Source organism: Peromyscus californicus, unplaced genomic scaffold, assembly GCF_007827085.1.
Source record: "Peromyscus californicus insignis strain IS unplaced genomic scaffold, ASM782708v3 Scaffold_11__1_contigs__length_118956290, whole genome shotgun sequence".
NCBI lineage: Eukaryota > Metazoa > Chordata > Mammalia > Rodentia > Cricetidae > Peromyscus > Peromyscus californicus.
This window is the reverse complement of record NW_026294402.1, coordinates 73,525,564-73,553,096: the sequence shown is the minus strand read 5'-3', so window position 1 is coordinate 73,553,096 and position 27,533 is coordinate 73,525,564. Positions and strand designations below refer to the sequence as shown.

The window sequence follows — 27,533 nt, the reverse complement described above, 5'->3', positions numbered from 1 at the left end:
AATTATAATTTTAGAATTATATTTTTTTTCAAAAATAATAGTTCTTGTGTGTATATATTTAAAATATAAATGACCTATAAACATACAGTTAAAGGATAGTTTTTGGGTTTTTTTAGTTTGGTTTGGTTTTGGTTTTTTGAGACATGGTTCTCTGTGTAAGCCTGGCTGTCCTGGAACTTGCTCTCTAGACAAGAAGGATCTTGAGCTCTCAGAGGTCCACCTGTCTCTGCCTCCCCAAGGCTGGGATTAAAGGTGTGCACTGCTGCCTCTCAGCTAAAAGAATAGCATCTTTTTTTTTTTTTTTTTTTTTTTTTTTGGTTTTTCGAGACAGGGTTTCTCTGTGTAGTTTTGGTGCCTGTCCTGGATCTCACTCTGTAGTCCAGGTTGGCCTCGAACTCATAGAGAATCCACCTGCCTCTGCCTCCCAAGTGCTAGGATTAAAGGTATGCGCCACCACCGCCTGGCTAAGAATAGCATCTTTAAATCAACATCTCTACCTAAAAATTAGAAAGTGCTTGTTCTCTTGGAACTGCCTTGGGGTCCCTTAGCAGCTCCTGGATTGAAGAGCCAGCCAGAGTGTCCGCCTCATGTGTATTCCTAAGGGGAGGAAAAATATACCCTATCCCCTCCTCAGGCTGCATTCAGCTAGATCCCAAATTCTGGTGCCCCTTGCCCTTTCTTCCCACACATGGTCTTGCTCCTGTGTGACCCTTCGTTCCCACTCCATCCTCCCTGAATTGACACCTTAGAGCTCACACTGGTGTAATCTGACTCTGCAGATTCTAACCTTTACAGTTCCTTTCTCCATAGCACCCCATGTTTCTCCCCTACTGTTTTATCAGAAACCCCACTGAGACAGTCTACATGTCGGTATACTCAAGTATCTTGGTCCACCTCCGGGTCCCCATCTTTCTTTCTATTGCTTCTTTCTAAATATTCAAGAGCTCTGTACACTAGACATCCTGTGGATGCATGGACTCCGCAGTCCATCTCCTGGGGTTTCCACGGCTTATTGACCTTCCCTGTGCCTCAATATTCTTATCTATAATATGGAAATAGTAGTTCACCTACTACCTATGGTTTTTGTGAGAATTAATGAAACATAAAGCTTTTCAATAGGATTAGCTGTTGTTTCTCAGAATTTAGTTTAGGATAAACAGTTTTCTATACAATGAGAAAAGATAAAAGAAAGGTTTATATCAAAATATTCTCATTACTTGAGCTTGGCAGTATGTGGAAATGTGGAATACAATGGCTAGTGGTGGGCTTCTCTTCTCTTTGCATTTAACTCATTCATCTTAAAAAAACAAAAGAAACACATACATACAAGCACAAATACACACACACACACACACAAAATTGAACTTTACTTTCCCAAATAGTGCTAAGTTAAGCCCTTCCCAGTTATTTTGCATAATTCCTTCCCATCTTCATGAGTTTCCTGTACGGTGAATATCATATAAACAGGGCTATCAAATACAACCTGGGACTATTATCTGAAGTTGACTTTTGTAGTATTTCATGAACTCAAAATTTGCATTTTTATTACTATTAGAAATGGCTCACCACTCTTCAACTTCTCTAGCCATGGATGCTAAGAGCAAGGACTGAACACAAATGTTGGGTCCAAATCCCAGGTTAGCCACTAGCTCATCATATGGCCCTGGTAAACTTTCTTCTATCTCAGCTTCCTTGAGCTACTGGATGGAGAATGCTTAGAACGCTGCCTGAAGGTGGGTGGGAGAGCTGGCCCTGAGGTCATGAGAGTGGAAAAGCTGGCCCTGCCCCTCACACACTGCAGCACTCAGGAGAACAGGCCCTGCACCTTTCCAAGAAACACAGTAGAGCTGACTATGTTGACAGGGAGGCAGGTGCACCAGCCCTAAAGGCGGGAGAGAAGGAGAACTGGCCCACTCCTTAACGCCTGCTGCAGTGGGTGAGCTAGCCAGGGGCAATGCTGGAGAGCTCACCCTGTTGGTATTGATGAGGGAAAGCTGGCAAGCTGACCAACCCAGCTACCATCCAAGCCCAGAACCAGGGCTTAGTTGGCCCAGCCCAACATCCACCTCATCTATGAATAAGCATGTGAAGGGGCAGGACCTGTAGATCCAAAACTGCAGGATCTCCATGACACAGGGCAACAACAGGATATCAGAGAGAAGGCCTAGTGAGGGCCCAGCATCAATGCAGCAGAAGCCAGAGGCTTTGAACCAGACCAATGACTCATTGCAATGAACATTTACAAGTAAAGATGTATGGACTAAAGGGCTTACTGCGTGACTCACTGGGCCACACGACAGCTTCCAAGCTGAGATTTTTTTTTTTTAGTTAGTTTGTTTGGTTTTTTGTTTTGTTTTGTTTTGTTGTTTTTGGTTTTTTGTTGTTGTTGTTGTTCTTGCTTTTCTTTTGAATTTTGTTTTGTTTTGGGGGGAGGTTTGCAAGGGCAGAGGGCAGACATGAAGGGACAGGAAGATGGATGGGATTGGGATGCATGATGTGAAACCCATAAAGAATCAATAAAAAACAAATAAAAAAGAAAATGAGAACACTGCCTGATACATAGGCAGCATTCACCCCATGCTAACTCTGCTATAAGCAGGTGGTCACCACAGCTGAGCAGTTCCCACAGCTCAGAGAGTCACATCTATCATTTTGAGGGGTGTAAGCAATCCACTCCATACACACAGTTCTACCCTGAAGCTAACCTAAACTACATAAGACTCTATATCAAGAAAAAGTAGTGAATAAATGATCACAAATGAGCATTCATTCATTTGTTGCAGGTTTTTAAAGAGTTTTAAATTAGCAGCAGTTAAAGAGCAATTGGCTTCGGGAAGACAAGAGGAACCTCCCACTGCCTGACCTTCAGCACATCAGCACCATCTAGTCCCACCAGTCATACACAGACACAACCCCCATCTATTCTGAAACATGGCCCAGGGAGACCCTGACCTATAAAACACAAACTTTTTTTTTAACAAATAAAAGTTTACATCTAGTGCTTACCTTGCCTCATAAATGAAAGGGCTTTTTCTTTTAAAGTATCTGTCAGCTGCTTCTGTTTAGTCAGATAATCCAAAATGTAAATATTTGGAGCAAAATTTATCATGTTCTGTTCGCCACAACCGTAAGGCATCCGTATCAGTGAGGCCAAGCCATGGATGGAAGGACCAAGAATATCTCCTGAAAGCAGAAGACATTCGGTTCAATGGGTAATGCTCACTCGCTCATTCCTGCTGGTGCAGGTAGGCTCAGCTCAGTACTGGCATCTGTGATAGAAGCAGGTGGGGCAGAGAAGACATAATCGAAGCAACAGTGATGCTGGAGAACTTGACTCATGGATTATGTGATGTCACAATGCTTCTGCCTAAATAATGATAGGGTATAAACTAAGTACTCCTTTAAATCAAAATGGCAGAATTGACATTTAATTCTGAAGGAGACTCGGGTGCATTGGAAAAGCTATTTCTAATTTAAAAGCATTTTAGGTTAAGGCAACTAGAAGTAAGTAATGTTCCTATTATAAAGGTCGCTAGATCTTGCCCAGAAAACTGTTCTAAGCAAGGGTTCTCAAGTCTTGCTTTCCAGACTCACTGGTGAGAAGTTTTCAAACTATATTTGTCCTGATCATAGACTAAGAAATTCTAATTTAGTAGGTTTAGAGAAAAACCCAGATATTTGTGTTTTAAAACATTTTGTGTAAGATTAGGATCCTCAGCAGTAGCCACGAGTCACAGAGTCCAGGAGTCTGCTCTACAAGATACTCCTCCTCTAGTTACAGTGGTGTGGCCTTGCTGCTCAGTGTATCTGTACCCCAGAAGCAACACCATCACCTCAGAAATTCAAAGATTCCAGGCAGGCATGGTGATGCATGAATAGAATCCCAGCAAAGAAGCTAGGATGCATGGATCTGGATTTCAAGGCCAGCCCAGGTTACATACGGATTTCAAGGCCAGCCCAGGTTACATACGGAGTTCAAGGCCAGCCCAGGTTACATACGGATTTCAAGGCCAGCCCAGGTTACATACGGATTTCAAGGCCAGACTTGGCTGCATACTAAGTCCTTATCTCATAAAACAAAGAGCCAGCGATATAGTTCAGGAGTAAAACACTGTCTAGCACACACAAACCCCTGTGTTCATCTTGGGAAAAAGGAAGGAAGTTTAAGTGAGAGAGGCAGGAGGGAGGGAGAGAGGGAGGGAGGGAGGGAGGGAGGGAGGGAGGGAAGAAAGAAAGAAAAAGAAAGAAAGAAAGAAAGAAAGAAAGGAAGGAAGGAAGGAAGGAAGGAAGGAAAGAAAGAAAGAAAGAAAGAAAGAAAAAAGGAAAGAAAGAAAGAAAAGGAAGCAAGCTCAGACCCACCCCAGACATACTAAATCAGGACTTTTTGTCAAGGAAGACCCCCATATGCATGCTGCATGTTGAAATGCACTGATCAACGTTACAGCAGTTGACGCCAACTAAAACCTTCCACAGCTTAAGAGGGCTAAGTAAGACAATACATCTATAAATAGATGAAAAATGTACTTTCACATGCAAATCAGCCAGTATGTGGTGACACACACTACCCTTACCAATGGCTGTGACCCACACTCTTTCGCTGCCATTGACCGTATCAGGAGGAAAGGAGAAATTCAAAGTTTTCATGGTAGTTTGTACTTGGTTGTCGGTCAGATCCAGTAAGACAGACTGTGAATATGACTTTTCTATGCCTTCAGCCTGTAGGGAAAGGAACACAATATGGTGTCTGATTATCTGTTAACAGAGAGCTGTGCAGATAGGAAGACACGTATCTAGCCTGCTAGAGACGCAGCTGCACAAGTACATACCTACCTACCCTGTCTTGATGCTGACTTCAAATGTATTAAGCGTTTGCTTTCTCATTATACTGAGAAAGCGTTTCATAGAACCAGAATGGAAATGACCAGGGGAAAGGTGAAGATGTGGCAAAGAAACCACTGGGGAGCAAATTCACCTGTTGTTATCCAAACAGAGGCACTAAATACCCTAACTGAAATCACCTTTCACCAGACAGAGATTCAAATCCAAAGCAATCCTGCCCCAGAAAAAGAGTGGCCAGCCATCTACTATGCTGGGCTGTGTTTTTATGCACAATGTTCTCCAAAATAATAGTCTTCAAAATCTACTTTGAGGTATTCCAAAATGCCCACTCTACCTTATCAACCTGACCATGACCCAACAGGATCCCAGTACCACAGTTTGTGGATGTAAATGACTGTTTAAAAATACTTGAACATCCTAATAATCATGTCTCTACTCAGATTTAAAGAGGAAAACGGCAATATTTTTATAGCGTCTGTGTGTCATACTTTTACCGACGTGAGAAAACAACTAGGTATTATCAAGAGGGTGGAGGAGAGGACATTTTAGGATTGTCAACAAATTTGACACAGAAACACCGTCTCCCATTTGCTTTTCAATTCCATGTTATGTTTCCATTTTATCCATCTAAACCCCCAATATTTACCTTTACCAAAACCTTTTGGGTGATGGCATCAGAAGCAGTGGGTGAGGCGGCCTTCACTGTGATGGGGATCTCCCCCAGCTGTGTCGGCTTGATAGGGAAGAGAAGGGTGACACCATCCTCACTGGGAACCAGGGCGGTCTGCTGGTACGTGGTGTCATTGATGTCATTTGAAGACATTAAAACATCAAAGTCAACACTCTCCTCAATGAGCACGATAACCTGGGAGGGAAAAAAAAACAAAAGCCAAAAGTTTTGTATAAAAAAAATGTGTTTCTATCGCTATTTTAAGTGCTGTTACAAGGATGAGACTCAAAACCAGAGGAAAATGAGACCAAGATGAGGCCAAAAGGGGGAAAAACAGAAAGGAAAGCAGAGAAAACTGGATGCATTATATGCATTCCCCTTCCCCCTCAAGATACATCTGGGGAAAGGCGTTCTTTGGCTTCATCACCAGCCCTTTCACTAACTTCTCTCGTTACACAAACCCCTTGAGTGGTGGGACTATACACAAAAAGGCCATTTCTAATATTAGTTTCACCACCTCTTGATTTAACTGTGCCATCTTAAGAGATACAGGTCCTATTAGGGAAGCATGAGATAAATGGGTTGAAATATTATTCTAGCTACTATGCCTAAAACATATATATATTAGCCTTGGCTGTCCTGGAACTTCTGGCACTTGTTCTGTAGACCAGGCTGCCCTCGAACTCAGAGATCTGCCTGCCTCTACCTCCTGAGTGGTGAGATTAAAGTGGTACCATCACTGTCAGCTCTAAAGCATACCTGATTTACACACTTTTATTAAAATGCCAAAAGTTTCTACTCTCCTTAAATAATATTCTTCCAGGCTTGAGGTTTTTGTTGTTTTGCTTACAACAGGGTCTTATTATGTAGTCTTGGCTGATCTAAAACTTGTTATGTAGATCAAGCTAGCTTTGAACTCACAGATATATGTCTGCCTCTGCTGCTGTCTCCAAGTACTGGAATTAAAGGTGTACACCACTATGCCCAGAGGCGAGGGAGGGTTTAGAGTCTTATTTTGTATGCCTAGCTGGCCTGGAATTTATTACAGAGGCCAAGCTAGCCTCAAACTTGCAGCAATCCTCCTGACTCTGCCTCCCAAGTGTTAGGATTATAGGTGGTTCCCACCACAACCAGCATGAGCCTTACATGTTACAAAGTATTTTCCAATTTATTTTCTCATTTTCTCAGGACAATTTGTTCACTAATATTTATGACTCTCATAGAAAAGAAAAGGAAGCTATAATCATGTTAAGTTATCTGCTAATGATCAGCAGACTGGATAATAGGCTTTCTGGTCAGACCTCTGCTTCTTATACTGTCACATTCTGACCACATTAAAAAGCACAATTAGAAAACAAAAAGCTGGAGCTGAGAGAATAGCTCAGTGGTACACTTGTGCCTATCCAATCGGCAACACCAAAACAGTAAGTAAATGTTTTGATTTACCATGTATCTAGATGTGCATACTTAAAAGGTAGTAAGGTATTTCGTACAATAAAGTTAACAGCATATGCCTAATAACTCGAGGGCAGAAAACTAAACCATTTGGCTAAAGCAACTGTAAGTGCAGTATAAACAGTAGTTAAGTCCTAAGCCCCGCCTTCCAGCAAACTGTCTGCCTGAGGAGACACAGGAGCATGACTCACAAAATAAACCCCTGAAAACATAACACACTGAATTGCCATGGAGACAACGAACATAACAGAGCAGGTGAAGTTTCTCAGGAAAGGAATCCGAGCTGCAATCTGTCTCAGAGAGAATAAATTCTTACCAGTTGCTGCAGGTACAAAATGGTAATGAGAAGAGAAAACACATTCTAGATACAGAAGACCAGTAAGAAATGCAGGGAGGTGGGAGAAAGAAAGGCATATTCCCAAGACCAAAAGGAAGTCCCCTGGCTAAATGGGAGGATCTATAGTGGAAACTAAGAGAATGTACAGACATTCTAATGATACACCCAGACATTAATAAGCAGAAGAAATCACTAACAACATATGTATATTTTCAATCTCCCAGCAAAGTACAAAAAGCTTGGAGGAATGTCAGGTATCTGATTTGTCCCTATGAGCTGTTGGTCAGGGAGGCCCCAAGGACCCCAGAAAAATACAGGTTACTGCCATTGTCTTGGTTGCCCACAAGAGGTAAGTCCCTATTGCCAAAGATAATCATATACTCTAGTTATACTACAAAGAAAATCATGCTACAACTGAGCCAGAAACTTCCTCCTTGTTGGCTTAACCCTCGTAATGCCAAAAGCTACTATGAAGGTAACTTAAGGAGAAAAATTATCAATGGCATTACTGTGGTGGTTTGAAAGAAAATGGCCCCCAGAGGCCCATAGGGAGTGACACTACTAGAAGGTGTGGCCTTGTTGGAGTAGGTGTGGCCTTGTTGGAGTAGGTGTGGCCTTGTTGGAGTAGGTGTGGTCTTGTTGGAGTGGGTGTGGCCTTGTTGGAGTAGGTGTGGCCTTGTTGGAGGAATGTGTCACTGTGGAGGTGGCTTTGAGGTCTCATATGCTCAAGCTACACCCAGTATGGCTCACAGTCTCCTTCTGCTGCCAGCGGATCAAGATGTAGAACTCTCAGTTCCTTCTCCAGCACCATGTCTGCCTGAACACTGCCACGTTTCCCACCATGATGATAATGGACTAAACCTCTGAAACTGTAAGCCAGCCCCAATTCAATGTTTCCCTTTGTAAAAGAGTTGCCGTGGTCATGGTGTCTCTTCACATCAATAGAAACCCTAACTAAAATAATTCCCCATGTGTGGATCTTGCATGCTATAATACCAACCTGTCAGGCAAGATATGCCCATCAGTGCAACAGTGGAATGACAGCATTGGTTGTAACCAACTGCCTCTGACTAGTCCTAAGGCCTACTCTATGTTTACACCCATAGACTAGTGCTGTTCTCAGTCTCAGCCAAAGCAAGAGCAGAGGTTAACGCCAAGACTTGGCCCACAACACTCAGGGTCCAGCCCATCCTTGAGGAGCTACTGGAAGTTCCAGTAACTGTGGAGGGAGGGAGAGTCACTGTCTTCAGTGGTGTAGCCACCAGAAAGCTGTCTATACTTTGGTGGACAGCTCCACACACATGCTCACGTGGGGGAGTGGCCCTTGTTAAAGGCAAGTGGGCCGCAATACAAAAACAAAAGAAAAAGAAAAAGACATGGAAGTTGGAGAAGGAACCTATTGAGAGGAGAAGAAGAAGGATAAGAGACGTCAAGGTGAATGTGACTAGAATGTATTATATACAGGTGTGAAATTGTCAAAGAATAAATTAAATTTTCCTTAAAAATATAAATTACCAAGTTAAAAGGATAAACCAATAAATGCGTGTGTGTGTGTGTGTGTGTGTGTGTGTGTGTGTGTGTGTGTAAGCAAAATAAGGTTAAAATGGTTTTTTAAAAATGCTTGGAGACCCTGATGCTCAAGTACTATGCAACCAATCAATCCTCAATCCCCCAATTTTGTCCCAAAGTATAAATAATCAACAAAACCTTGAACACATTACCTTAGTGGTATCTTTCAAATAATTGAATATGGTTACTTCCAAAGCAAATTCTTCACCTCTGATAACAGAGTAGGGAAGATTCAAGTAAATGAAAAATGGTTGGAAGGCTTGCAGCTAGAAAGAACACAATGAATACATGTTTTGATCAGATAGAAATGCTTCACATTATATACAAGTAAGAACACTATCCACAGAACCTGGACAGCCTGTAACACACAGAGGTATCCTGTTGCCTATCAACCAACACCAGCTAACAACTTACACCAAATAAATAGTGGCTGACTTGACAGCTACTTAGCATAGTAACGACTGTACTACATTACGGACCCAGTAGAGACCAAGCACTTTGTAAATTATTCACAATCCTTATACACCTATAAGGGTGCTATGTTCCTATTTTATTTGTTAAAAAAAATCATGTTCATAAATCTCTGAAACTACTACAAGCTCATACTACCTACAAGTGAAAGTGCCAGAGCCATATCCCATTCTCTCTGATACCAAAACAAGTTGCCCCTCTGTTATCGAGTCTGTATTGATGCCATCATTTGCTTCAAAAGTTACTCTCCAATCAGTCTGTGTTTGAGACTCCCGTGGGGAAATCTCAATGTGGCCCGCCCAGGACTGTTCTACTTACTGTGTTCTCACAGGTACACAGACAAACATGTCTCCCTCTTGGAACTCTGAAACTGTTACCAAGACCTACAGGAGAGGCCAAGCTCCTCCCCTGCCTGAAATTAAGCCTGGTTATTTTAGACCAGTGGTCTCAATAACAGAAGTAAGTCCCTCTAGTAAGTATGTCCAACCTATGCCCCTGTGGGCCACATGCAGCCAAAGCCAACATGATTACGGACCAATACAAAATTAAACATGGAGGGGTTTTTTGAGATGTTTATTTTTTGAAATTTAATTGCGTATTTCTCAATTGTGAACTTTGTAGATGACAAGACCATCACACAAATGTCAAAAAGTTGGACATACTGCCGTGTTTCTGTGGACGTTTGTAGATTGAACATTTTAGATTGTCACAGTGATTGAAGGGCACTAGTGACACTTTGTGGAATGAAGTTCTACAATACTTAGGATTGTCCCAAACAATGAACAACTACTACCTCATCCCTCATGATTCTTGACTTGTCTATTATTAGCATGAAGTTTGGTATTTGGGACTTAGAAATACGATTTGTGGCTTGGTGCATTTGACTCTACAGATCATATCATTTAGGACGCCATGTAAGTATCTATATAGATACTGAATATTTGCTTAGACATTCATATAAATAAACCATCTGTTTAAATGACCTGAGCTTCTACCATAATTCCATATATAAATCCAAAGCACTTTTATTTCTACAAATTTCACTTAGAAATGGTAAGGAGGCAACACAAACATCTGTTATAGAGGCTTTGGGGTATAATAGGAGTGATAGCTATTGGGCTAAGGCCATTCGTGATCCTCATATTCCTAAGCACAGACCTGAGGGACTGTCTGCTGGATACTTTGAGAAGCTGTACTCATCTTTAAAGTAATCTGGCATTAGGTCAATAATAAATTTTTTAACCAAATAGGGGCTGGAGAAATGGATCAGAGGTTAAGAACACCTGCTGCTCTTGCGGAGGACCCAGACCTGATTCCCAGCACTCACAAGTCAACTTGCAACTCCAGTTCCAGAGGCTCCAGCACCATTTTCTAGCTTTCTTGGGTACCAGGCACACTCACAGTGCACATACATAGATGCAGGGAAAACACTCATATATATAAAATTTTAAAATATTACACTTGATCTTAGCAAAAGACTTATTTTTCTCTATTATTACAAGCTTAAATGTAAGTTATAAAACAAATTATACCTGGTTGTTTGTTTCTAACAACAAATAAGAAGGAAATTCCTGCCTAGAGAAGAATTCATTTCATAGATAGTAGTGTCTATCAACAAAGTCATACATAACATATTAATATTTGAGTTATCATAAATTGATTATAATATGGAACTTTATCCCGGTGGAGGTAGTGGCAAGTAATTGATAATAAAATAAAAATTCATTCAACATTGAAATTTTGAAAAATAATAAGAATAAAAGTAATTACTTGAGTTGGATAATTAGGGAGAAATGTCTACAAATATGTGACAAGATGAATTAAGGCTTACACTGTTGGAAAAAATTAAACAAATCTTGACACTTAAAATTTAGTACAAAAAATTCTATAAAATATTACGTTATCTAAATTTGAATATTTTAGATACATTTATGATGTACTAAATTAGTTATTGATTAGTGGTGTTGATGAATTTACCTTAATTATAATTAGCTATATGTATTTATTATTCAGAAAATATGCACCATTGACAGAACATTCAGTTTTACTCTAGAATTTCTTTCTGTGTATGAAAAGTTGGAACACTGCCTCCAGCCTACAGTAAATGCAGAGAATGTGGGACCACCACAGCTGGGCACCGTAGTGCACACCATGCTCTTCTGTCAAGAGTTTATACAGGCATTATTACAACACGGTAGAAGACCTCATTTTCAAAAGAACAAACTTCAACAATGTCTGCATTTTCTGATTTTACTAAAAGACTTCTGCCTAAAAGAATATAAAAAACCTAGAACTCAAAAAAGTGTCTAAGTAATAATATTTTTAACTTTAGGGCCAAATCTATCAATTTAATGTAACTCAGATTCAGAAATTTAACACAGGGCCAACAAGACGGCTCAGTGGGAAATGGTGCTTGGAAATCTGGCAACCTGAGTTCAATTCCCATTCCCAGAATTCATTTAAAGACAGATGGAGAGAACTGACTCCACAAAGTTGTCCTCTGACCACAACATGTGTGCTGTGGCACACACACACACACACACACACACACACACACACACACACATACACACACACACACACACACACACACACACACACACACACACGGTGGTAGTGGTGGTAGTGGTGGTGGTGGTGGTGGTGGTGGTGGTGGTGGTGGTGGTGGTGGTACTGGAGAGATGGTTCAGTAGTTAAAAGCATTGCCTACTCTCCCAGAGGACCCAGGCTTAATTCCCAGTACCCACATGGCAGCTCACAACTGTCTGTAACTTCAGTTCTATGTGATTCAACACCCTCACACAGACATATATGGCAGGTAAAACACCAATGTACATAAAATAAAAATAAATAAAATTATAGATAATAATACAATAATTTTTTCAAAGATGTTAACACAGATGAAAGCAGAAAGGTATAGGCACAGTAAACTGTGATAAATAAAGCAATGGATAGTCAATCATCTTCTGAGCCTCATTTCATTAGATTGGAGAGACCCCCTTCTGTATCTACCTCTGCTGGAGCAGTTGTTAGCCCAAGTCCCAAGTCTTCCGAGATCACAAAAGCAGAAGCCACCCAAGAAGTGATGGAATCAGGTACAGTAACTTCAAAGTCTTCATAAATCTTGGATCTGAAGTCAAGACAAATGCAGAAATTACAAAACCAAGATTTCACATAATCCCAAATAAGTCAACAAACATAACCAGCAATTTTTGGAAATTTTTTAATTTTCATATTTACATCATTTATATTTCTAAGTTTAAAATCACGTAGCATTTCAATTTCTCAGGAAATACTTTATAGCATCATACTTTGCACACTCCGATAAAATCTTTCTACAAGCTTCATACCTTCACAATTGATTACTATATTTTCACAAACTTTTTTCAACACATATTTTTAAACTTTACTCCAAATATTCCTCTCTCAATATACAGATAACTTTGTGAGTGTGTGTTTATTTATTTGTTTTTGTTTGAATCCTTATCAATTCTGTTATGGATTTTCTTCCAACAAAAACCAGGAGACTTCAAGGAAGTTTAATTCACCCTTCATTCTACAAAACCTCACCCCCTCCTCAATAATACTTTATGGCCTCGATCTGCATATGGCTCAACCAAACACTACAGCTAGATTCAATCAACAGCATTCTAAACCCCAAACTCCCTAATCCACTTAATCCATTGACACACAACATTTATGCTTCAAACACACTAGACAATGGGAAAGTATTATCCAAAATATACATTAAGCAAACATAAACGGACAAAGAACTTGACAAATCTTTACCCCATGTGGGAGTCTAGCCAAATCCATGTTTCTGGAAAGTGCTTCCTGACATGTGGATTGCTAACCAGCGAAAAGTCTTGAAAATCAATCTGGTTGCCCACACCTTCCTCTGCAAGCCGCTCAGCATACTCTGCCGTGTCATCTGCAATAAACATTGACGATGACAGTGAGAAAGGAAAGGCACTGGAGAGGAAGGGCTGCAAGCTTGGCTCCCAGAACCCTCACCTTGCAGCAGAGTGAAGTTTAGAAATTTTCTTATTCAACTCTCTCATTTCTGAAGAAGAAGCCTGAGCAGCAGACAAGTCATATGATTTACCAAAACCACATGGACAGTGACCTCAGAACTACAAATATTTTTTCAATCTACTCTGTTCCAATGATCAATAACTGAAAGTTTAAGGGGTTAGTTGTCTATTTTTTTTTCATTTAAATTATTAAAACACATCACATTTTTAATCCCACCTGACTTTTATACTCTCCTTGTTTGAAAACTCCTTGATGCTGATTATCATTGGCTTTGTCAGTCTAAGACACTATAGTCAGTTCATCTGTTGAATTTTACAATAAAAAAAAAATGCATGTGACTATATAGACTTGGGTCACCTATCTCCTTTTTTTCAATTTCTGTCAGTCTAAAATTATTTCAAAATATGAGCTGGGCATGGTGGTGCACACCTTTAATGCCAGTACTCAGGACGTAGAGGCAGGTGACTCTCTACAAGTAATCAAAATGCAGAGATGTGGAACCCAGTCCCAATGATACATCTACAATACAACTCTTGCACCTAAGACTCAAGGAACATTTCAGAAGAGATGATGGAAATATTGTGAGAGCCAGAGGACCAGGGAATGAGACTGTGTCTAACAGTAATGTCATAAGCTACACCCATAGCTTCACCAATATGACTTCCTAAACATGAGATGAACAAGGACAACAAGAATTATGTGGACATGCTAACGTGGACAGGGAAAAGCCCAGGAGGCTTCAACCCTATACAAAGAACTACAGGCAACTAAGAAATGCCGACGGTGGGCGAAATAGTCTTCCCCAGGGAAGAGCCACCAATTGGTTGTCCAATACCAAATGGTCAGCTCTGAAAATATATACATATAAGGAACATTATAAACACAGGGCTGGCTATATTTGTGTATTTAGGAATATGCATATATATATATAGGAATATAGACATATATTTAATAATCAATGAAAAAAGAAGCCATGAATTTTAAAGAAAGCAAGGACAGATATATGGAAGGATTTGGAGGGAGGAAAGAAAGGAGGAAAGAATATAATTATATTATAATCTTAAAAAATAATTTTTAAAAATAAAAAAAAAAACTTAAAATTCAAAACAATAGTTAAGAGACAACTCCGCTCTGCCTCTGGGTGCCCTTCGGTACTCGTATAGCATGCCATACCTCCCAACATGGCCCTAGAACAGCCGTTTGTGTGTCTTGGAGTGCCCCCAAGTTGGAACTCCCATTTCACATGCTAGGTATGTGCTCAATTTCATCACTGTCAATTGAATAGTGAATAAATGATCTGGATCAAAGGGATAAGATAAATGGAAAACTAACAAAGTGTCAAGCATGTGTGACGCATCTTGAGTCACTTAAACAATACACTATATGAAGCTGTTCCATACAGGATAAATCTATCATTTTACATTTAACTTCCTAGCAATCCTGCAAAATACATAATATTATTGACTCTATGTAGAAGGGGGAAATTTAAGGCTTAAAAGCTTTGACTGATTTGCCCTGGGTCACAACTGTTGTTAGTGGTTTTCACTCTTTTTGGGGGGACCCACCACCCAGCTCTCAAATAAATTCACACATGGAGGCTTATTACTTATGAATGCCCAGCCTTAGCTTGGCTTCTTTCTTGCCAGCTTTCCTTATCTTAAATTATCCCATCTACCTTTTGCCTCTGGGCTTTCCCCATTCTCTTACTTCTGTTAATCTCTTACTCCGTGGCTTGCTGGTTATGTAGCTGGGTGGCTGACCTCTGGTGTCCTCCTCCTTATCTGGCTGCTAGATCTCTTGTCCCTTCTCCCAGATTTCTCCTTCTATTTATCCTATCCTTTTTCCTGCCTTGTTATTGGCCATTCAGCTCTTTATTAGACCATCAGGTGTTTTAGACAGGCACAGTAACACAGCTTCACAGAGTTAAACAAATGCAACATAAACAAAAGTAACACACTTCAAAATAATATTCTACAGCACACAACTTTTTTTAATGTATATAGGTGTTTTTGCCTGCATACATGTCTGTGCACCATGTGCAAGAAGCAGGTACAGAGACCAGAAAAGGACATTAGATCCCATGGAACTGTAGTTACAGGTAGTTGTGAACCAACATGTGGGTACTAAGAATCAAATCCAGGTCTTCTGGAACAGTAGCCAGTGCTCTTAACCACTGAACCATCTCTTGAGTCCTTAAGGTCATTGTGGTAGTTTGAATGTAACTGGCCCCCATAATCTCATAAGGAGTAGCACTATTAAGCGGCATGGCTTTGCTGGTGTGGGTTTGACCTTGTTGGAGGAAGTATAATACTGTGGGGGCAAGCTTTGAGGTTTCATATGCTCAAAATACTTCCCAGTGTCTCAGTCAACCTCCTGTAGCCTGCAAGATGTAGGACTCTCAGCTGCTACTCCAGCACCACATCTGCCTGCACATCACCATGCTCCTTGCCATGAGTGATAATGGACTGAAACTTTGAAACTGTAAGCAAGACACCCCAATTAAATGTTTTCTTTATAAGAGTTGTAATGGTCATGTTATCTCTTCAGAGCAATAAAAACCCTAACTAAGACAGTCATAATTCCTGAATCAAAGCCAGCAGTATATGACAACAAACTCCTGTCTTAAACACTACACTACTTTTCAGAGACAGAGAAGAATTAAGGATAAGTTCTAGCAAGAACTAAAAATAGACATCTGAGAAAAACAACTGTTTCATACCAGAAAAAAATGAAAATATATCAACTAAGTTTGTCAAAGAAAGGAAATGCAAGGCTGTAATGGTAGAGACTAATAACTTGATTTGTAACATAGTGAATTTGAGCTATTTGCGAGGCATGAAAGTATAGAAACAGAAGCAAGATTAAACAATTGAGTTGGCACCTGCATAATGGTGATCAAAAGATAATAGAAGTTAGATGAAACTTCAAATCCTCCAGGGTAACAAAATTAAGGACTTAGAATACTAGATATAAAAGGAATTTGATGACATTAATAATAACTAAAGACTGATGATTGATGGTTTTAAGCTTCAAACCATAGGTAGTTCTTATCTCAGTATGGTCTAAAAGTGGCCAAGAATATCTTGATCCCTATGTAGCTTCTGAGACAGAAGAAGAGAAGTGAATGTCCATCACTTGAGTAGCTGTCCAGAGACATATCTGCTATTGAGAATATAGGATTTCTCTTGTAGTGAAAAAGTGAAAGATTCTCAACCAAGGACATAATAGGTACAGTCCTCCCCCAGTTCCTGGGTGAATGCCAAAATCTCTTAGTGCTCAAGTACTGTATACAAAGCTGTGTAGTTTTTCAGATAACCTACACATTCCCATGTACTTTAAATCACCTCTGTACTACTTCTAATACCTAATATAATATAATAAAATATAAGGTTATAAAAAGTTATTATAGTACAATAACAAGGAAAAAGTCTATATATGTTCAGTACAGAAATCATTCTTTAAAAGTTATATTGGTGGGCTGGAGAGATGGCTTAGAGGTTAAGAGCACTGACTATTCTTCCAGAGGTCCTGAGTTCAATTCCCAGTAACTACATGGTGGCTTACAACCACCTATAATGAGATCTGGTGCCCTCTTCTGGCCTGCAGGCATGCATGCAGGCAGAACACTGTATATGTAATAAATTTTAAAAATCTTTAAAAAAATTATATTGGTGAGTCCACCAATGTGGAACACATGGACATAGCCACATTGCTGACAATAAACTGAGTACTGCTGTGGGCATCAGACAGGGCTGTATGCGTAGAGGAACAACAGAAAAAACGTTTTAGTAAAAACTGGATATAGACAGATTTGGAAAGTTACGTAGTATAGAGAATAAGATGGGAAAACTTAAACATGCCAATGATTTTAATGCACAGTGATGATAATACTTCATAAACCTTCAAGATAAGAAAATTATCTTTTGAAGTTTCAAAACACAGAGATCAAGGTGTCTTGCAGTAGCCTGGGACTTGAGAAGTAACCAAGAACTGCTACCGGAAGTAGGAAATTTTGAGAAAGAAACAATGCCAGTGTCTCTCAAGAAGATATTAGCGAGGCTGGAGAGATGGCTCAGTGAGTAAGAGCACTGACTGCTCTCCTAGAGGACCTGGGTTCAATTCCCAACAACCACATAGCAGCTCACGCCTGTCTGTAACTCCAGTTCCAAGATTTCTGACACCCTCACACAGACATGCAAATCACCAATGAACATTAAATAAAAATAAATTATTTTTTTAAAAGGAAGATATTAGTATAATTTTACCTACAAAAAATAACTTCCACGGTTATCCATTATTATTTATATATTTCCTTCAGTCAAAACTTTTAATGACTTGCTCCTAAAGACACACTTGGAGATCTATGACACATAGATACAACTATGCCTGCCAGACTGATAAGGGGTGTGTGTGTGTGTGTGTGTGTGTGTGTGTGTGTGTAAGAGAGGTCTGGACTATTTTTTAGGTAAGCACCTAAAAGTCAGAGACTAGTAATGCTTCAAAAACTTGCTCCTTTCAATTAATTCCAAAATAACAACACAGTTTACAACTTAAAATCACAGGCTCATCCAATACATCCCAAACTATAATCCCACCTTAAAAAACTGCAGAAGGCAATTTCAAAGATGGAGTCAGGAGCCCAGAGAACATTACTTGTCACCCTCACACGTACTTCCAAAGTCCAAATACTTTAGCCATAGCAGTCAAGTTGAACCAGAAAGTGCCTGCCCCGTTATAAGTAATATTCAATATATGAGGTAAAATATATCCAGTTATGCATGTTGTCAGGTTTTACTTACAAACACCATCAATGTTATCCTTTACAAGGTTTGCATCTGTTAACACCCAGAGACCACATTCCTAGAAAAAAATTTAATAAAAATTTTTAATAAAATGAAATAAAAATCAAAGTTTGAATGTTCTTTAATCACAGAAATCCCCCACACTCCCACTTGGGGGACTTAGGTATACAGGTGGGTGGGGGGGGGTGTGGGTGTGTGTGTGTGTGTGTGTGTGTGTGTGTGTGTGTGTGTTCATGTGTGCCTGTGTCTTTCCCTCTTCCCTTCTTCTCTCACACAAGCATACTTTTCAAAGTCAAATATAGTAATCTAAAAGAAAAAAAAATGTGTTTAATGACAATCCCACTAACCTAACAATCAGTGAATTTTTCCATTTGCTTTTAAAACTGAAAGGATGTACCTCCCCACTCAGATTAGATTTATGGAACAGTGAACTTCAGTCACACTTGCAATAGAGGTTAGTCTTCATTATAATTAGTTATGAAAGTGTTTACAATAGTAAAAGACATATCAGGGCTGGAGAGATGGCTCAGCTGTTAAGAGCACTGGCTGTTCTTCCAGGAATCCTGAGTTCAGCTCCCAGCAACCACATGGTGGCTCACAACCATCTCAAGTGGGACTTGATGCCTGCTTCTGGCATAAAAGCGTACATCCAGATAGAGCACTCATACATAAATCTTTTTTTAAACTAATTAATTAATTAATTTTAAAACCTAAAAATAAAAAGACACTAACATCTTTTCAGATTGTTTGGCCAACTATCCATACCTGAAAGACAGCAAAGGAATTCATGAACATGCCTAGATAATAGCCTGTGTTATAAAGTTCCAGTTCATGGACTACCTGCACAAAGAAAAGACACAGAGTGAGTTGACTCATATCAGTCTCTCCTGCCCTCTGCTCATTCCTTGGAAGTAACTCAGTCTACAGTCCTCATGCCCACTGAACTTGAAAATGGCACAAATCAAGGTACCATAAATATATAAATGATTGTTCATCATTCAATGAATCACAATTACATTTATTTAAAACTATGTTTACTCTGCTCAGCAATACAGAGTTCCTTATAAATGCAAATGAGGCTTTCCTTGGAGGAACTGAAATGTCACCGATTGGCATGATAAACACATAGAGGTCAGCATTAAAATGTATCCATACTTTTAACAGAGACAAACAGGCTAACATGAGGGAGGTTGACACAAATTCTGTAAGAAGTCAGTCACTTAAATTCACAAAAGAGTAAATGTAAGTTATTAATACTCAGAAAAATACTCAGCTTCATTGGTAACAAAAGCATTAGGATAGCATAGTAAGAGTTTCTTCTCAATAATGAGATAGTTGCATGCATCACTTTAGTAATACAGTTGTTTTTGAGGACACTGCAAGTAAGACTGGGTAAAGCAGGCTAAAAGGATTGATAAAAATTCTTTCTCTTTTCCTCAAAAGAGTAAACATGGAATCTGACCTAGAAATTCTACTCCTAGATATATACTCAAAAGAACTAGGCAAAAATTCGGGGGTACTTCCCTGCCAACATTCACGGCAGCAGCATTCACAACAGTCAAAAGCTGGAAGTTCAAGTGCCCATCAGCAGAGGACTGGACAAAATGTAGCACACACATTTAATGGAATACTAGACAGCTATACAATGAAAAGCACTCTGAAGGGGCATGCTGCAGCATAGCTAAGTCATGAAAACACCCTGTGTTGAGTGAACTAAACCCAGCAAAAAGTCAAAGACAATGGAATTCCATTAACGTAACGTATCTAGAATAGGCAAATTATAAGAAGTAGATAGAGATTAATAGAAGCTAGGCGCAGGGGTTGGGGGGGTAGGGAATTGTTGCTTAATAGTTAGAGTCTATGGGGAGAGCAACAGAAAACTTGTGTGCACTCACATGCTACTAGTGACAATTTTGTATGTATTTTACTAGGAAAAAAAGCCTCATGTATTTATTATATGCTTTTAGGTAATGTCTGATACTTCTCTCTTATTGGTGTTATCATTATACACACAAATGAGACAAATTCAGGATTAAAAGGCATGAAGAAATCAAAGTTAACAAAGGCTTCCTAGGAGCTGGAGGGACGGCTCAGTGACTAAAAGCAATTGCTGCCCTTACAACAACCTGAGTTCGGTTCCTAGCATTTGCATCAGGCAGTTCATAACCACCTATTGCTCCGGTTACAGGGGATCCAATGCCCTCTTTCGGACTTCTCAGTCACATACACGTTAGGTATACATTCACACCGACGCATGCACACATACATGGAAACAAAAACAATAAAAATAACCTTTTTTAAAAAAAGACTTTCTGTCACAAAGTGAAACACTCACAACCACGCTGCTGCATCCTGCTGTGAGAGCAACAACCTCCCTGCATGGACAGTGCACACACAATGCTGGGACAGACGTCAAAAAGAAAATCCCAAGAGATCAAACAGAAACGCTTCATCCACAACAAGCCGGCAAGTGTCCTCAGCCCGACGATAGACAATGGAGTCGGAGCCAGAGCCAGACATAAAAGGGGAGAAGGCTTCAGGACCGCATCGCTGGCTCACGTGAGGATCCCCTTCTACTCCTGCTCAGACGAACCATTCACCAGGCAGCACCTACCTCAGGAAACCTCCCTTTCTCCCTGCCTCAGTAAAAGAGCATTGCCCAAGCTGCATTCGGAAATCATACCCAGAAGATCCCATACATTGAAATATCCTTAATGCATTCAGGGAAATCATGACAACACATGTAAATTTAACACAAAGGCAAGCTATTATCTAACACAGGCTCCTTACACCCCACTCCAGAGCCAACTCTGGAGAAAGAACAGAAGCAAACAGGAAACCTGGATGAGTAGAAAGTTTTGTTTTTAAATGGAAAGGTGAGGCTATCTTGAGTTAACGGTGGAAGTGTGTGGGTTGACACTGGGCAGAAGACAGCAAGAGCGGAAGCCAGCAGACTGCAGACTGGAAGACAGGTCTTAAGTTTCTGTTCTTGCTTGGGCATGTGGAGCAGCCTCGGGTACTTCCTTGTGAAATCAGCAGCAGCAGCCGTACCCTGAGGACTCCTGTTCAGCACTTTTCTACCCTTTGGATGTGAGAAAGAGAGAAACACAGTCCTCAAGCACCCACACTTCCTCCGCTCTCCTCCAGCCTCTCACAGCTCGTGGGTTGTAACCTCTGGAGACTCCATGCTGGTTTTTCCTCAAATGCTTATGGGTAAACTTAATAAAAGATGGCAGAAAACCTTGAGGATCCAGAGTAATTTTCCAGTTCCTAAGTCTCCTCCTTCTTTTTAAACCCTCAGGATTTACAATACAAATTAGGAGTTTGTTAAAAAGAAATAAAAGGAGGCCTCGCTGGTCAAGCCACAAAAGAAAACTGACCCATAAATTCCCTTCAGGGATGATGTTTATTGTAGGGAAATGTCCTCAAGGCCATGGTCGGCCTCAAGGAGAAAAGAGCGTTAGACAGAAACAATGCAATATATGAAGATATTTATCATGATAGGGCCTTAAAGGGAAGGAGAGGCTTAGCTTTAAAGCCTGGAAAGTAGCTTCATTGAGACTGAGAATGAGAATCTGGCATAGTGGAAGGAACCTTTAATCCCAGCATTCAGGAGGCAGAGCTAGGTGGAGCTCTGTGGGTTCGAAGCTAACCTGGTGTACACAGTGAGTTCCAGGACAGCCAGGGCCACATAAAGAGACCTTGTCTCAAAAATAAATGGATAAATAAAATGAGAATGAGAGAGAGATGGGGAGAATAAGAGAGCTTGCCCCCATGAGGGGGATGTAGGGGGAAGGCTTCCTTAGAAAGCAGCCTTTCTGCTCTGGTCCAAATACTCCTAATCACCAGAGAAAGGGTAAGGCGTGACTTCTTCAGCTTTTGGAGGTGGTAGGATGCTTCATTTCACATGATTTAGTTCACCATAGCTTCATGACTAGATTCAGGGAGGAGCCAATGTTGTGTGGGAACTTGCTGAGATCAAACCTCTGTCTTGTAGGGGAGCTCTCTGAGGTAGCATAGAATATTCTACAGAGAGGGTAAAACAAACATTCCATCTAGCATTAGGAGTTTGTTAAGCTCAGGAAGTAAGCAATCCAAAGGTTTCAGAAAGTTCCTGAAACTGAGCAGTCACTAGGACCCTTCCTTCCCCAAGTACACATAAGCAATAAAGAGACAACTGAGATACTTAGAAGACTCAGAGACCAGCCAAGCTGCCTGAAAGAGGCAGACCATCAAAGCTGCCTGGAAGAAACAGAGACCAGCCGAGCTGCCTGAAAGAGGCAGACCATCAAAGCTGCCTGGAAGAAACAGAGACTAGCCGAGTTGCCTGGAAGAGGTTCACATCCACTAAGCTACCTAGAAGGGACACTCTCCAGACTACTGAACTATCTGCAGGCTTCCAGCCATCACCCATGCTACGGTGGACTTTTGGTGATCCAGTTGTCTTTGAGTCATTTCTGCTTCTATAATGAACCTAATAAATTCATCGGCTTACCTCTTGTACTTCGGCAGTATCCTTACTCTGCCTCGCCATCAGTTCCCTATCTGGAGGGAATGATGCCTGTTCACATCTCCCAAGGAGTAGTGCCATACGATAGCAGGAACCATAGACTGTGAGCTGACAAGTCACAGCACAAACTGCTTCCTAACTCTCTGATCCAGACAGAGCCTCAGGGAGGCATCTTCTGATTCAGGCTATGGGATAAGGCCTCAAGGTGCAGGCCTGTGTCCTAATATACCTGATGCTCAGCCTTCCCCAGTAGACAGTATCACAGCAGTCACAGACCAACTAGACCTACTGTAAAGGAATCCAATGAGGCACACATCATGTGATGCAGAATTATGGCAAAGGTCAATTCTAGAACTTAAAATAAGCATAGGAAAGCCATGGTCACACATGCTTGTAACCTGGGAGGCTGGCACAGGAGACTCATGAGTTTGAGAACAGTCTGTGTCACATAGGAAGTATCTGTCTCAAAAAATAATAATAAAACAAATAACCACAGGATGTAGCTCAGTGGCAGAGGACTTGTCTAGCATGGTACATTGTCCTAGGTTGAATTTCTAACCACACACACACACACACACACACACACACACACACACACACACACACACACACGACTCATAGGGGTTCACAAGTGCTCAGAAAACACACTGATCATCCAATTCTAGAGCTTCGGAAACACCTTAAGTTAATATTAAAACAAATTAAAATTGCTAAAGTAAGCACAGTAAATAAGCATAAGGAATACAAGGAAGTATTAGTAATATATATATTTATATGTATTAGTAATAAGAACAAAATTAAGATCAAAAGGTAATAAATAAGTATTAAAAATATAATAGGTACCAAAAGAAAAGTAAATTTAAACTACAAATGTGCTTCTGCCCAACATACATGGAATGCAGATACTTTCTTCTTTGAAGGCTTTTCTGTTTCCCAGTTTATACATCCAGAGGGATTTTCCTTTAAATATTTAAGGTAATGCAATAGTTATTTTAACACACATTTTCACCAAAAAAAAAAAAATGAAACTCACATTTTCCATTGTAATGTCATTTGAGGCATTCATCAAATTCACACTTTTGTCAACAGCTACAATCCCAACTACGGAGTCAGGCTCTGTTACAGAGATCCTGAGAGAGACCTTCTCAGAGGGCTTGGCAGTAGATTTACTCCAAAATAGCTTTATCTAAGAAAAGGAGGAGGCAAAATTAATTTATTTCATTTTCTCTAGCTATGACTCAAAACCATTGATTCTACGTTTGCCTTGGCCCAGGGATAATTCCAAAACCATAAACAACGTTTCTCTAAGGAAGGAATTTTTTAAGCTCCCACATGTCTGTGATCCATGAAACATCTCCCTGTGACATAAACACCAGTTATCCCTCATCTCTCCACCTGCTTCCCTCCTATCCCATGTTCCATTTCTCAGTCCTCAGCTGGTGCTGAACGCAGGCCAGCAGTGTCTAGCATCCCTGGGGAAGGCACCCTCGAGAGGAAGAGATAGGAAAGAGGAAAAACTGCTGAAGGTCCCTACAAGTTGGTAACTTGACTTAGAAATGAGCGCAATGACAGCTCTCTGGGACCTCACAGAACTATCTGCAGTGTGAGTGGAAAAGGTTCTTTCCAGAAAGGGAGTGGTTGAACCAGACTGCCATCAGGCTCCCCTACTCTGCTGACTCCATGGCTCCTTGAACTTCGTCTTTATGTTCCTCAAAGCATGGTCCAACTTATACTTCAAAAAGACCATGACTCTGTCATTAGGGAAAGTCCCATTCCTACTGAGGACCTCCGTGCCACCTAGCTCAGTCCTAACATCAAACTGCATCCTCGATTACACTGCCCACCCAAGATGTTCCTTCTAAGTCACTGAACTGTAGACTGGCTTCCTGCCAGGTGTGGCCCCTAACTGGGGTCTTTCCTTTCAGTCTGAAAATGTGATCATCATTATCTAAAAAAAAATCAAAGAAAGTCTCTCTTTGAAAATGAAATTGAATTTTTCTATTTCATTTGTCCAAAAATATTTCTTGAAAAATATCTTTTACTATGCTCTGTTTCCCTTGTCGATAATCTTTCACGCTGTTCTTGGCTTCATGCCTGGTCCACAGAGGTGTGTATCCTGATTTAAGCCTCCATAACTCCTTTCTAAAATTCACTTGTTTTAGGTGATTATTATAAAGTGATCTTTTTTGCCTGAAACTAAGAAAAAATATTGCTACTTCTTTAAAAAAAAAACTTTTCATAAAATAAAAAATAAAAATTTATATTATACTTAAAGAAAGTTAGGCCGGGCAGTGGAGGCGCACGCCTTTAGTCCCAGCACTCCGAAGGCAGAAGCAGGTGGATCTCTATGAGTTTGAGGCCAGCCTGGGCTACAGAGTGAGTACCAGGACAGCCAGAGCTACACAGAAAGAAGCCCTGTCTCAAAACACACACACACAAAAAAAAAAAAAACAGAAAGAAAGTTAGGTTACTCAGGCCTAGGGTGCAGCTCAATACTAGCACATTTGCTAGCATGCACAAGGCCCTAGATTCAGTCTCTGGCATGCAAAAATTTAATATAAAGTATTTTAAATAAAAGAAAGTATAAATAAGTGATGCTACTTCTCAACCTTTTCACAATTTTTAAAGGAAATGTTAAGAGAGCTATACTCTACAAATCATGACATTGAAACTGATTCTTTCACTTAGGAAGATAAAGCAGAACTGTTTAGTGAGAACAATGGCTCATTCTCGAGTCTGTGAGATGATTGCTTTGGGTTTCTTGTTAGAGCTGGGGCTGAGGCAGTCTCCTGTGCAAGCTGGTGACTCAGGATAAGGACTCCAATACTATACTGGAGACCAGGCTCCATACAGACCCCCAAAAGTAAGGCATCAGGCTCACTGACGGTCTGTCCTCATTAGCTTCCAGCTGAAGAAGGAAAGAATCTAAAACCCAGTTCTGCTTCCACACACATCTTCAACGGCCCTCCCTGCTCTCTCCCTACACCCACCTCATTATCACACCAAGGTCAACGCTACAGCCTGTCTAGGTTGCCACTGGCATTCCAGGCCAGAGCAATATTGACTCAACTATTTAAAAAATACCGAAATGACTTTGATGAATTTAAGTAAAAGCCAGGAATCACAGCTGACAAACAGTAACTGTGGGCTTAATATGAAAATACGTATCTACTGAGTATAGAGAGCAATACAAGATTCTAGGCAATATGGAGATACTTTTCACAAAATTACATTTCTCAGACTTCACTAAAATGAAGTTTTAAACATCACCACCTTAAATCATACCTTATTTCTAAAAACAAACTGAACAGGGATTTTTAGAACATCATTTATAATTTCCCCGTCATCTGCAACATAATACACAATTATGCAGGCCTTTGGAGTCCAGGAAGCTTCTGGTGTTAAAGAGAAATTTCCGGAATTTTGTTTGCCTACAGCCACCAACTGTCCCTTTGATACTACCTAAAAATAAAAAAAGAAGAGAGTGCAATTATTTGCTAAAGATTATCATATTTCAACTGAAGTTATATTTATAATAATCTAAGCATACACACAAATTCTTAAATTATCTTCACAACCTTTTTACATGCAAAAATCTATATGATAAATTTTCAGATGGGAGTTAAATTTCAACAAAAAATAGATATCGTAGTTGTTAAGACCAGCAATGAATCAATGAATAATAAATGATAGTTGACAAAAATAGTTTAAAAAAGAAAATGATAATATTAAAACAAACACTAGATTGCAGTAACAATCATGTTATTCTTCACAAATGTTATCTTTAATTCCAATTTTTTTGCATTTTTAATTGATACATAATATCCATACATATTTATGGAACACAATGCAACATTTCAATACATGTATACAGTGCATACAATGTATAATGACTATTATACATTGTCTTAATTAAGGTAACTGGTCTATCTAGCCCCTCATACACTGACCACTTATTTTTTGAGTGTCAGCAGTAATTTTTATTACTATTGTCCTTTGTCAAGTTGAGTAAATTCCCACCAATAAAACATCATTGAATATTTTAACATAAAAGTGTAGATGTTAAAAACTTTTCCAGCATCTATTGAGACAAGTGCTTTTTCTTCATGTAATCTATTACATCAATATTTTTAATGTACTTTTTTAATTATGTGTCTATGTCTGTTTCTGTATGGGGGATCTGTACAGGTGCCCACAGAGGTCAGATGCCTCAAATCCCCTGGAACTGAAGTTATAAGTGGCTGTAAGTTGCCCGATGTGTGTGCTTAGCACTAAACTCAGGCCTTTTGTAAAGCAGCACATACTCTTAACCTCTGAGCCATCTCTCCAGTCCAACACTGAATTTGGTATGTCAAATCAGTGTCATTTCTGAGACAGCACTCACTTGCACTGACCATTTCTTTGTGTTGGAAACTACTATTTAATGGAAAGGAACAGAGAGATCTAATGGGAGGGCTCGATTAGCAAAACTACAAGGCCATGATGGCAAGTTTTATTTTCTTTCTTATATTTCATGATTCTCCACAGTGGATCGATGTTGTCTATATACTAGAAATTGACATCTTATACTTACTTGGTGCAACATTTAGTTATCTATTTTAAATGAAAATGCAAATATAGTTGAAGAAAGAAAACCAATTACACAATAAGAAGAGCAAAGTAATCTGTAACAATTTAGTAAGTCTGATGAAGACGTAAACAACCCTTAAGATGTTCTCTAACAGGTCATGAACTTACACTGTGAGAAATCACCAGCCTTCGAGATAGCAAGGTGAATGAAGGTGCTCGCCACACAAGTCTAATTACCTTGGTTTGACCCTCAGAACCCATGGTAAAAGGAAAGAA

At 39.9% G+C, this 27,533-nt stretch overlaps 1 protein-coding gene across 1 annotated transcript in view; it reads right to left on the bottom strand.

Annotated features, from left to right (window-relative positions):
- Positions 1-27,533, bottom strand: part of Cd109 (CD109 molecule) — a 107,241-nt gene that overhangs the window by 25,325 nt on the left and 54,383 nt on the right. The window contains exons 14-23 of the mRNA XM_052715092.1: positions 25,974-26,150; positions 23,722-23,874; positions 18,944-19,018; positions 18,176-18,236; positions 13,131-13,272; positions 12,354-12,471; positions 9,023-9,136; positions 5,486-5,704; positions 4,572-4,716; positions 3,007-3,183 (exon numbers count right to left, since the gene is read on the bottom strand). Of these exons, the coding sequence (XP_052571052.1) occupies positions 3,007-3,183; positions 4,572-4,716; positions 5,486-5,704; positions 9,023-9,136; positions 12,354-12,471; positions 13,131-13,272; positions 18,176-18,236; positions 18,944-19,018; positions 23,722-23,874; positions 25,974-26,150 (1,381 nt within the window). The remainder of the gene's footprint in view (positions 1-3,006; positions 3,184-4,571; positions 4,717-5,485; positions 5,705-9,022; positions 9,137-12,353; positions 12,472-13,130; positions 13,273-18,175; positions 18,237-18,943; positions 19,019-23,721; positions 23,875-25,973; positions 26,151-27,533) is intronic.